Consider the following 13470-nt stretch of genomic DNA (forward strand, 5'->3'; position numbering starts at 1 on the left):
AATTTTATCCGAAAAATCATTTTGCCGAAAATTCCGAATGCTGAAAAAGTACACCACTAAATTTAGTTTTTCATCCTCTTTTCAGAAGAGCCTTAGCCTCAGAAAAGAAACGCAGAATTTACAAAACAGACGTTTTATAAAACGCCAATAATGACACACGCGACAGAAACTCGACTTGACACAAAGAGGTCAAAAAGACTGATAGATATATAGAGCAGAGATGAAAATCCTTTGAAAAATCGATAGTAAGACTCTATAGGACAGAGCTATAAGTACAGATATACGACGGAGATACAAGGTGGAGAGCATTAATAACTGGGTAACAAAGAGCAGAGTTGAATGGAACGACCACATAAGCCAAATGACAACAAATAGAGTAGTAAACACTGTGAGACAGTTTCCAAATAGGAAGACGATCAGTGAGAAGACCACGACAACAATGGAACGACAACTTACTGGAGGCACACTGAAAAAACAGATAATCATGACAAAAAAAAAGATATATTTTACTTGAACGTAAAAATATCAATAGGGGATAGTATAATAGAATATGTCTCTCTAGATCGGGCTGTATCGTCGCCCTCGCTAGCGAAATTATTCCGATTCGATTTTTTTGCACAAACTTACTCAACAAGAGGTCCTTATAACATATCCACAGGGTGCCGGGCGGTGCCGTGGTCGAAAAATTGTTTAAACAATTTTTTTTAAACAAATTCACAAAAATAATTTTTTTATTTCGAACAATTTTTTTTAGATAACTTGGGTCATTCTGAGCAAAAAAGGTATCTTGTGATTTTTCTCTAAAATTGATTGTTGTCGAGTTATACGCGATTTAAAATTTGAAAAATGCGAAAATGGCCATATAACTCATCAACAATCAATTTTAGAGAAAAATCACAAGAGACCTTTTTTGCTCAGAATAACCCAAATTATCTAAAAAAAATCGTTCGCAATGAAAAAATTATTTTTGTGAATGTGTTTAAAAAAAATTGTTTAAACAATTTTTTGACCACGGCACCGCCCGGCACCCTGTGGATGTGTTATAAGGACCACTTTTTGAGTAAGTTTGTGCAAAAAAATCTAATTGAAATAGTTTCGCTAACGGGGCGACGATACAGTTGGACTATATAGCGCTAATTGTTAATAATTAAAAATAGCAGCTTTGTAATAAAATAATGACAAAACTCTCTTCAGGACCTTGAAGAAGGGGTTTAAACTTGATTTGGCTACTTTTTGAATCTCATAATAATAATTTTTAATAGAGCTATTAAGCCTTGAAAATGGCCATTTTCGCATTTTTCAAATTTCTAATCGCATATAATTCGACAACAATCAATTTTAGAGAAAAATGACAAGAGACCTGTTTGCTCATAATGACCCAAATTATCTGGTAAAGTATTGTTCGAGAAATTGTTTAAATAATTTTTCGATCACAGCACCGCCCGGCACCTTGTGGATATGTTATAAGGACCTCCTTTTGAGTAAGTTTTTGCAAAAAAATCGAATCGGAATAATTTCGCTAGCGGGGGCAACGATACAGCTCGGTCTACTCGTAGATATCTCAATCTTAAATAATAATAATTCTTAGCTTATCAGCTAAGAAATTGCTTTAAAAACTTTTAAAACTAAAGTTTTCTATTGAGTAATTAACAGATATGATTTGAATACTCTGAATGCGTGAAAAATTGTTATTAGCATAGCTAATTTGCCAAAAGAGATATCGTGCACGTAGAAACCTCGAGAATATGACGTGGGAAAGATTAGTAGATCGTTTTACCCGTGCGGGTTCAGTAGTTTATGAAAGACATTAAAAACCCAACGTGTTATTACCGTGGAAAATGAATTTAATGTGCTGCTGGAAGGTACCCATAATCAACATGTTAGTGCTCGTGAAATTTCGCGCCACCGGGATATTAGCGATAAGATATGAATCCATTAACAAGGCGACATAAAAAATCAGGAAGTTGGAATATTTGGGGCACATTATTAGATGTATACGAACTATTAAGGAATATAATTCAGGGCAAAAACAGAGGCAGAAGAGGCATAGGAAGAACTAAAATCCCGTGGCTACACAATCTCAGTGAATGGTTTGGATGCAGTTCAATTGAACTATTCAATCTCCTATAGGAGCAGAACTTGAAGAACTAGACGAATATTTTAACCGGAGCTATGGGCACAATAACAAATATAAAATTTTACAAATAAAAGGCAGATATCGAACTTTAACTATTTATTAAATCTTGGCGAAGTAAGAGAACTGAAATAATGTAAGAAAACCTTAAAGAATTACTGTATAGGATGGAATAGAATACAAATGATAAATGCAAAGATATGCAGACTTGGAGATGACAAAGTATTATTCGACGAAACAGTAGGAAAAATGAAGAACAATTTATAAAAATGGAAATTAATAAATGTATTTTATAAATTATGTTTTAGTTGAGTATAAATAAATTAAAAATAAGAGTAATTAAATTAAAATAAAAACTAAATAAATTAAGTATTAAATTCATTACAATATAGGTTCCCTGTCAATATGGATACATAAATGATAAAAATCTACTGAGCGTTTTAGTAGGTATACTCGATTTACACCAATGAATAAATTCGTATTATTTATTGCTTTAGATTTTATTTGTGTTATTTTTGGGACTCAGACTATATTACCTAAACTTTATGCAATATAATATGTGTCTGAACTATATTTCTAAAGTAGGCCCCTACTGTTTGGTATCACACCAATATTAAACTATAGTAAAATTACCTTCATTATATTATCGGCTTCTTATCGGGAATATGAGTATAAAATATATGATTGCACAGTGCCTTTCTCAATCTTATGAGTAAATGTTATTGGAACTTCTATAAACTTGTTTTAGTGAAGCCGAATGATCTTCTAAATTCTTTTTCAAATTAACAATAGTGTTCAAAAGAACTTGTTGTCTTAAGTTATCGCTACTGCTGGTGCATTCTTGCCTTGTCGATCCTTCGTTAGATAAATTAAAAGCTACTGTCTTTCCTCCATTTTGGTTATATACTTTCCTTCTTACTGGTTCACTTTGAGGGCAACTGCCAACTCTTAAGAAGCTTCTTCTTAAATCTTCATCTGAGTCCGAGCTAGAATCTGGAACCCTCTTGGTCAGCTTTTTTCTATATTTTGGACTTCTAACAGCCTCACTATGCCTGTCTTTTAAAGACACATGTTGAGGAGTGTGAGGATCTTCCGGCAATTTCCTACAAGACATTGGAGATTTGTATATCTGAGCTTGCATTTCCCATTCCTTTCTTGCCAGTACCGGAGAGTTACTGATTATAAATTTAGTGATATGATTCTTCTTAGGGCTAAATCGTGGACAACTATAGCCACTATTGGACGGAATTTTCGAACAAAACGGGTTGCTAATGACAGTATCTTCAGGTGGTCTGTTCTTAACAAAAACTTCAGGTTTTGCACATTCAGCTATTCTTAAAAGTTCCACCCTTTTATTAGCAGGACCTGGTACTCTTCTTGGCGATAGGCCATTTGTCTTCATAGCGCGTAGAATATGTTCGGCTTCACTAATAAGTTCTCTATACTTTAGGTCGGCTTCTTTATCCCTTTTATCTATATTGTTAATGGGGTCATTGGAGAAACCGACTGAATTAGACCGTTTTCTCAAACAATCATCTAATGCCAACTTGGAAATTGGCCTACAATTGGCACGACGGACGGAAACAGGGGTAGCTCCAGCACTTTTAGAGCCATCTATGTAAGGATTAATACGTTTTTCTCTATCAACTTGTTTGGATTGCTTCTTTTTATTCGAGCAAGACTTCCTTTTCTTTTCACTCGATTTAGTATTCCTACGTTGTGTCCTTCGTCTGGAGGACCTCTTTCTCTGAACATCGTAGGTATAATAAGAACAGTGCCCCGTATTTAGGTCTGCTCTGTTCGCTTCAAAGTCCAAGAATGAGCCATTGTCTATAAAATCTAACTCTGTTTCGAAAGGCTCATCTTCATCACCCCCATCCTGTCCTGTATCTATGTCAGTCTCACAATCAGTTGGATCGCTGTCACTTAATATGTCAGTCTCCTTCTCATAAACATAGCTTTCATCATATTTACCCATCATCTCATTGAGAGTACAATCTTCGTCACTTACTGATTTAGGTCTTGGCACTTCCAGCTGGATACTAGTGGCACTCAAGGAAGAACTGGATGAAGTCGATAAAGACTGCTTTCTACTAAGCGCTGGACTGAGAAATCTACGAAGTTTCCTAGTACGAAAGCAACAAATGTTATTTACAATGAAACATACTGATACCAAAAAAGTACCGCTAGACCAGAAGATGAATATATTTGATGAGATATGATCAAATTTAAGCTGTATTCAGGATCTACATTTTAACACAAAGGAGGTCCCTTAAAATAGGTATATTCAATTAATTTTTTTCATTTTTTACGTTCTTTGATTATACAGGGTGTTTCATACGGAAACGGAAATACTTTAATTGTGAATAGAGGTCACCGAGGCGGTTCTAGTTATACTACATTTTTTCACTACCGACTTTTATAACCGAGTTACAGGGTGTTTTATCGATTTTGCCAATTTCTTTCCTAAGCCATAACTTTGGAACCACCGTGTATATTTTTTTGATATTTGGTACACATGTGTCTCATCCAAAACCCAAACGACCGATATACTAATCACAAGAAAAATCCAGGTCCGGATTAACAAACAATTATAAAGTAATTGTGACCTTAAAACAACACCCTGTATATTGAAATTCTGAAAATCTGTTTGCATATTTGAAAAGAACACAAAAACTAAGTCTAATCGTTCGCTTCAATTTTTCGGCCAGACAATTTTATGACTTTAATTTTGAAATTATATTGAATTTTTTAAGAACTCTGACATTAAAAAGCAGGTATTATTAACTTTTAATTATAAATTATTAAAGCTATTGAATAAATACTCATTTTAAAATTAATCAATACTTATTTACCACATTGGAACGACCCAATTATTAATCACTAGAAAAATTCAGGTCCGGATTAACAAAAAATCATAAAGTGATCTTAAAACAACACCCTGTGTATTGAAATTTTCAAAATTCGTTTGTAAATTTGAAAAGACTACAAAATCTGAGTTTATCAGTTTGCTTTAATTTTTTTGTGAAGAAAATTTAATGAAATCCATGGGAAAATCCCTGTAACTGGCTGTATACCATAATTAAAAAATCATACCGAAGTAAAAAACTTCGTTTGTATAATGGTATAAAAAAGTTTTATTAAAAAACATTAAAAGTCATCCAAAAGGATTTGCAAAACGTTTTCAATCTGATGATCTGATCCAGATTGAAAACGTTTTGCAAATCCTTTTGGATGACTTTTAATGTTTTTTAATAAAACTTTTTTATACCATTATACAAACGAAGTTTTTTACTTCTGTATGAAAATTTAATGACTTTAATTTTGAAATTAAATATATTGATAGTTTTAAGAGCACTGAAATTAAAAAGCAGATTTTTAAAGCATTTTTAATAATAAATCATTAAAGTTATTACGACATTCGAACCACCCACTTACAAATCACAACAAAAATCCAGGTCCGGATTAACAAAACAATATAAAGTAATTGTAACCTTGAAACCACACCCTCTATATTGAAATTTTCAAAATCCGTTTGCACATAGGTATGAAAAGAGCACAAAAAACTAACTTTAATCGTTCGCTTAAATTTTTTGGCCAGACAATTTAATGAATTTAATTTTGAAATTATGTCGAAATTTTTAAGAACTCTGGGAACTCATAATAAAAATTTCGATATAATTTCAAAAGAAATGTCATTAAATTGTCTGCACAAAAAATTAAAGCAGGACATTAAACTTAGTTTTTCGTGCTCTCTTCAGGTGTGCAAACGTATTTTAAAAATTTTAATATACAGGGTATTTTTTCAAGGTCACAGTTACTTTGTATTTTGTTGTTAATACGGGCATGGATTTTTCTTGTTTCAAGGTCACAATTACTTTATGTTTTTTTGTTAATCTGGACCTGGATTTTTCTTGTGATTAATAATTGGGTCATTCCAATGTGGTAAATACGTATTGATTCATTTTAAAATGAGTATTTATTCAATAACTTTAATAATTTATAATTACTTAAAAGTTAATAATACCTCCTTTTTTATGTTGAGTTCTTAAAAATTCAATATATTTTCCAAATTACAGTCAAAAAATTATCTGGCCGAAAAATCGAAGCGAACCATTAGGCTTAGTTTTTGTGCTCTTTTCAAATCTGTAAACAGATTTTCAAAATTTCAATATACAGGTTGTTGTTTTAAGGTCACAATTACTTTATAATTTTTTGTTAATCCGGACCTAGATTTTTCTTGTGATTAGTATGTCGGTCATCACTGAAGGCACTAATGAGCCCGAAAGTGACATCAAGGCTGGTATGGGAATGCCGGCAAGAACTGGAAGAACTGGCCGAAAGAAATAGTGTAACTCTATTCTGGGTGCCAGGACACACCGGGATAGACGGTAATGAGAAAGCAGATGAGCTGGCAAGGAACGGTTCATCAACTTTATATTTTGGCCCAGAACCTGCTCTAGGAGTACCTAAAACAATAATTAGGGGACAAGTCAGGGAATGGGTCAAAAACAAACACAAAGAATACTGGGGGAACGTACCTGGTCAGCGACACGGGAGGCCCTTAATAAGGGAACCCTCAAAACGGAGAGCTGAGGAACTAATAAAATTACATAGGAGTCAGCTCCGCATAATTACAGGTCTTCTCACGGGTCACTGTGCCCTAAAAGGACACCTGAATAGAATTGGGCTGTACGAAGGGAACCTTAACTGCAGACTGTGCAATAGGGGAACTGAAACAGCACATCATGTACTGTACGAGTGTGAGGCTTTGGATCACAAAAGGCAGGCTATTTATGGACAACCAAAATTAAGTCCAGCAGAATATGCCACCCAACCCATGCTAGGGATGTACAATTTGGTACGTGGAACCAAGCTTGTGGATTGGGTGACATAAAAGGTAGGATGGTTGGCACAATAAGCCCATGAGGCTGCAGTGCCATCGGAGACATAATGTAAGACGACCTCCAAAAAAAAAAAAAAAAAAAATGTCGGTCATTTGGGTTTTAATGAGACATATGTGTACCAAATATTAAAAAAATATACAGGGTGGTTCTAAAGCTATGGCTTAGGAAAGAAATGAGCAAAATCGATAAAACACCCTGTAACTCGGATATAAAACGTCGGTAGGGCCAAAAATTTAGTATACCTAGAACGGCCTCGGTGACCTCTATTCACCATTAAAGTATTTTCGATTCCCAATGAAACATCCTGTATAATAACACTTAGGGCAATTTTAGCCCACCTTTCCTCCCCCCTTATCACCATAAATGTCATTTTGTTGTTTGAATTATTTTTTTTCTGGGTTGCAATAAATTTAAAAATTTCAAAAAATTTACACGCATAGTAGAGGCTTTTACTCACACGCTGCGAAAAATTCACACGCTTAGATCGAGTGTACATAACCTAAAAATGTATATTTTTTCGAAAAAAACATATAAACTTTGTTTTTAATGGCTGGAAGTCTGTTTTGAAATGAATTAAAAACTGCTTATTGCTCGATATGATATTTTTGCACGGGCCCGAAATCCTATTTAGCGTCATTCGAAAATTCGAGACGCGTACAGTAAACTTGCGGTATGCGTGTGCAGTAATAGACATATTACACATCCATATATACAGGGTGGGGCATTAGTGTGACAAAGTCCAATTACTCGTTTGTTGTAAGAGATACGAAAAAAAGTTATTTAGGTAAAAGTTGGGGCACACATGGTATCATATTTTAAAAATATTTTCAAATATACAGGGGCGTCCGTATTGACAGGGTGACACAAACTTATGTTTTTTTAAAGGGAACACCCTGTATATTTTTACATTTTTGGATTCTCCTCGATGTTTCCTTTCTTAAAATATATGGTTTTGTAATATTATACGAGGTAGTTTAAAAGTTAATTACGTTTTTTTGTTAATTTCGTAGCAAAATCTACACCCTGTAGAATTGTAGTGATTTGACGTCAAATTTTCTATTTGCATTTAAACGATTTTTAGTATAGTCTACTACTGTTAATCAATAATAGTATAGCGAAATGTTTAATTTTAGTATACTGAAACTCGGAATGAGTATTTTCTGAGTTTTCTTAAATGGAACACTCTGTATTTTAGTATTGTAATAAAATTATATTTTATGGTACTTTTTTATTTTTTAAGCATTACCTATACCTAAGTGCTTTAATTTGTAAGTTATTCGTCATTCTTTAAGCAAACATTAATTGCAACGAAAATTACGTAAAATTTCATTATGTAGCTGTGAAAATATCCAATCAAAAGTAATTTTTCGAAAAAAAATACATAATGATCTAGCCTGATCCTTAATTTATTAATATTGGATGAAATATCCAAATACATTCGTAGTTAAGGTTGTTGGTGCTTAAAATATGAATCAAACATACAAAATTCTGCCTAGTTGGCTATGACACAAAATTTTCTTAAACATTTGACATTATACTATTTATATAGTTCCAGTTGATTTGATACCATTACTAATATTAATTTTTCTAATGAGGAACGGATTAAAATGGCTTTGTGCTAGGAGAGTATAACAAAAATGAGCTACTTGCAATAAAAATTTATCATCAGCAATTCCCTGATAGACGACAAGCAAAAAGAGAAACTTTTGAAAGTATACTAAAACGGTTTCAACAGACTAGATACTTAGATTTTAAGAACGATTGTACTAATATGCAGATCCTCAGTGACACTAAGGATTACATTTAATTGCTGTTTTCTTCACTTACAATAGTTTTTATTCGAGCAGATTTATCATAATCTAAGTGATCAGTCCGTTGAAACCGTTCTAGTATATTTTTAAGCGTTTCTCTTCTTAGTTGTCGTCTATCAGGGAATTTCTGATGAAAAATTCTTATTGCTAGTAGCACATTTTTGTTATATTCAACTAGCACCAAAATCTTATTAATCAGTTTCTCATAAGAAAGATACATATTAGTAATGGTAACAAAGCAACTGGATCTATAAAAATAGTATAATATCAAATTTTTAAGGAAATTTAGTGTCATAGCCGACTAGGTAGAATATTGTATGTTTTTATTAATATTTTGCGCACCAACAACCTTAACTACGAATTTATTTGGATATTTCATCCAATAGTAATAAATTAAGGATCAGACGTATTATAAATTATGATTATGATGTATTATAAATTATGATGTATTTTATTTTCCAAAAATTATTTTTGATTAAATATTTTCACAGCCACCTAATAAAATTTCACGTAATTTTTCTTACAATTAATGTTTGGCTTAAAGAATCAAGAATAACTTACAAATTAAAGCACTTAGGTATAGGGAATGCTTAAGAAATAAAAAAGTACCATAGAATATAATTTCCTTACAATACTTAAATACAGGGTGTTCCATTTAAGAAAACTCAGAAAATACTCATTCCGAGTTTCGACCCACCCTGCATACTAAAATTAAACATTTCCCTCTACTGTTAATGTTTAACAATAGTAGAGTATATTAAAAATCGTTTGAACATAAAATAAAAATTTGATGTCAAATCACTAAAATTCTACAGGGTGTAGATTTTGCTACGAAATTAACAAAAAAACGTAATTAACTTTTAAACTACCTCGTATAATATTACAAAACTATATATTTTAAGAAAGGAAACATCGAGGAGAATCCAAAAATGTAAAAATATACAGGGTGTTCCATTAAAAAAAATATAAGTTTGTGTCACCCTGTTAATACGGACGACCCTGTATATTTGAGAATATTTTTAAATTATGGAACTATGTGTGCCCCAACTTTTACCTAAATATTTTTTTTTCGTATGTCTTACGAGAAACGAGTAATTGGACTTTGTCACACTAATGCCCCACCCTGTATACACTTGATAATACAAATATAATTTTATATTTTTTTATAACAACTTGATTTTAAACTATTTGTATAAAGAAAGAAAAAAAAGAAAATCGGAGAAGACTAGGCAGAGTTAACAGTGGGAAAATCATGGATCACATTTACAGGTTAAACAAATTATAGAACAACGAATGGCCAAAAATAGATCCCTCTGTCAAGCTATGGGAAGCAATGGAGCAATGGAAGACATCGAAGTTCCACGAATATTAATAAAGCAGTAAAAACACTCTGCAAGAATAACAAAGAAGCTATCAAAACGGGCAATAGAATATGCAGTCCATTTAAGACGACAAGGGGACTGCTACAGGGCTGCTCCACATCCCCTACCCTGTTCAAAATATTCCTGGAAAAAACCCTGAAACCTTGGAAAAGAAAGTGCGAAGGAATAGGCATACCAGTAAGAAACGAATATCTACGTAATATACAGGGTGTTTCATTAATAATTGTCAATATAGTAACTGGAGAAACCTTAGGTTCCTCTTCATAAGGGTGGCGAAAAATCTGATGCCTGCAACTATAGACCTATTGCCTTACTACCGGTACTCTCCAAAATTATTGAGAGACTCATTAAAACTCGACTTATGTCCTTTATCGTTGATAACAACATTTTATCACAAAATCAGTTCGGCTTTTTAACAAATAAATGTACCACTGATGCCATGTTTTCTGTACTACACGAGGTTTACCAAGCACTAAACAATAATCTTTATACTGCCACTGTTTTCTGCGACTATGCCAAAGCTTTTGATTGTGTAAATCACGACATCTTGATTACAAAACTAAATTTATATGGAATTCGAGGTATTTCTTTGAATTGGTTCCAATCCTACTTGAATAATCGGAAACAACTAGTTAGAGCAAATGATACTGACTCTAGTCTCAAAAACATCGTATGTGGAGTACCACAAGGTTCAGTATTGGGTCCTATACTGTTCCTTATCTTTATAAATGACATCACTAATTTAAAAATCAATGGGAAAATTTTTCTTTTTGCTGATGATACCAGTATCACTTGGAGCAACTCAACTATTGCATCTCTTCATGAAACTATAACTTCGGATCTACTGACGATAAAGACCTGGTCTGACTCTAATTTACTCTCTTTTAATGTAAATAAAACAGTAGTATTATCCTATAAAGGAGCTCTTCAACCTTTGCCACTTCATAACAGCCAGATCAGTACCGTTGATTCTGTAAAATTTCTTGGTATTTTTTTTAGACAGCAACCTCAAATGGTCACTTCATATCGATTCGTTAAGTAAGAAACTCGCCTCAGCTTGCTATGCAATACGATCTGTCTCAAGGGAACTCAATTTAGCATCTTCTAAAATAACATATTTTTCGTTGTTCGAGTCTCATCTTCGATATGGTCTTCCTTTTTGGGGTTCTAGTACATCTGCTCAATTTGATGTCATTTTTAGATTGCAAAAAAGAGCAATAAGATATTTGTTTGGCCTCAGAAGATCTACACATTGCAGAAGTTACTTCAGAGATCACGAAATTTTAACACTTCCATCTTTATATATTCTAGAAACGGTTTGTTTAATTCGGAAACACCTTCATGTCTTTCCATCAAGGCCCAATCATCTTTACTCCACCAGAAATTCAATCTTTGATATTTATTTACCGATTCCATCCACTGAGTTAGTAAAGAAATCTATATTATATTCCGCAAAGAAACTGTACAATCATCTTCCGTTACAACTTAAATCTGCAACATCTTTCCCTAAGTTCCGAAAAATGACAAAAGCCTATCTATCCAAAAGACCATATTATTCAATAGAAGAATTTCTTAATGAATAACTAAGAAAATTGGGTTCCATGCGCAGTAGCATAAACTTGTCAGTTCCTTATGTTGTACCTATTTTATTTTATTTGTTGTATGTTCAATTTGCAATTTATATATATTTTGCAATAAATTGTTTTTGTCTTGGCTTTTATATCTTATACTGTACATTATTGACGATTTATCTAATTTTAGTAAATTGTAGTTGTTATTTGTTATTTATATTATGTTTTTCTTTTGACTGTATGTAAGCTTTGTCCATAAAATTGTAAAAATTTTCAATGACAATAAAGCATATTTCTATTCTATTCTATTAGCATAAAATACGAAGATTTAACCTAAAACACTTAAATAAAATGTGGTTCCTTACTGAGTTACAGGGTGTTTTATCTAAAAATTTAAAAACTATTTTTGCTCAGCGTTTTAAAACTATTCGACGTATCCTTTTCATACGTGGTAGAAAGTATGGGTACTGTACAGGCTACTAAATTATGTTAAACAAACGTTTCTGGCTATTACCAGAGGCGTACGACGGGGAAAAGTGAATGGTTGACCCTTTTCAAATTCTACACCACTGGCGGAATTGCTATTTTAGTTCAATTTTTGGATTCTCCAATACTTTCTATGAAAATAATATACTCTTCATTCGTAACGATAAAGTCATTAGTTTTCGAGATCTTTGAAGTTAAAAATGAAACGACACGGTTATTTTGATTAATGTATTGTGTCGCTTCATTTTTAATTTCAAATATCACGAAAACTAATCATTTTATCGTTACGAATGAAGAGTATATTATTTACATAAAAAGTATTGGAAAATCAAAAAATTACATCCAAATCGCAATTTCGTTAATTGCGTAGGATTTGGGAAGGGTCAACCAGCCACTATCCCCTGCCGTACGCCCCTGGTAGTGGCTAGAAACGTTTATTTATCTTAATTTAGTAGGGTGTACAGCGCACAGTGGTCCAAAATCCCGAAAAGCTGGCAAAAAGTCAAAAAAAAATTCAACGTTTCGAGAATATTATTACATTTTCTAAAAGAGAATTAAATTCCCTATTCAGTGTTGGCATCCCTAGAGTTATATCTCCTATATCTGAATTTCCAGTTCAGTTCAAAGTTGACCTTCGTACGGAACAGAAGCGCAGTTAAGAATAACGAATATTTTATACGCTCAGTCTTGTACGTGTATCTCGAAAACGAAGTGCGCAAATTCAATTCTGCAAAATGGAGGATATTCGTGGAGCCATCTTTAATAAAAGCCGATAATATTAAAATATTTGTATATGTGTTATATTTAGTAGATTTTAAGTTGAAGTTAAGTAATAAGAAAGTATATATTTTGAAAAAATTAAATTTTCAGATAGCCAAATAGTTATGTATTCCTTCGAATCCAAGATGTTACTTCAATCATATTTTAGCTTATATTTCTCTCTTTAAGATTAAAAAACAATTAGCTGCTACTATCTGCTCCTTTGGTTTTGCGAGAATTTTTTGTACAAGCGCTCTGCGCTATGAGTTTCAATATGAATCGTTAACAACGCAGAATAAACAGATCATGTCGCAGCATTCTGGTAGTTGTTATGACTGTAGATCTTTAGTTATTTCAGTATCGTAGGGTAAAATCGTAGATAAAAGGGTCAGGTACAGTATTGTTGAAAAATAAAGTAAA

The 13470-nt window shown here is 32.7% G+C and overlaps 1 protein-coding gene across 2 annotated transcripts in view; it reads right to left on the bottom strand.

Annotated features, from left to right (window-relative positions):
• The window catches only part of LOC114342588 (uncharacterized), a 142422-nt gene that overhangs the window by 18996 nt on the left and 109956 nt on the right, over positions 1-13470 (bottom strand). Inside the window, exon 6 of one of the 2 annotated variants that reach the window (XR_007701182.1) lies at positions 2768-4260. Coding sequence is in view for 1 of the 2 variants with exons in the window: in XM_050663642.1 (XP_050519599.1) it covers positions 2841-4260 (1420 nt within the window). In the remaining variant the exon portion in view is untranslated. Of the gene's footprint in view, positions 1-1079; positions 4261-13470 lie in introns of those variants that run through there. The other variant, XM_050663642.1, reaches the window with a different exon arrangement.

This window comes from Diabrotica virgifera, chromosome 10, assembly GCF_917563875.1.
Source record: "Diabrotica virgifera virgifera chromosome 10, PGI_DIABVI_V3a".
Lineage (NCBI taxonomy): Eukaryota > Metazoa > Arthropoda > Insecta > Coleoptera > Chrysomelidae > Diabrotica > Diabrotica virgifera.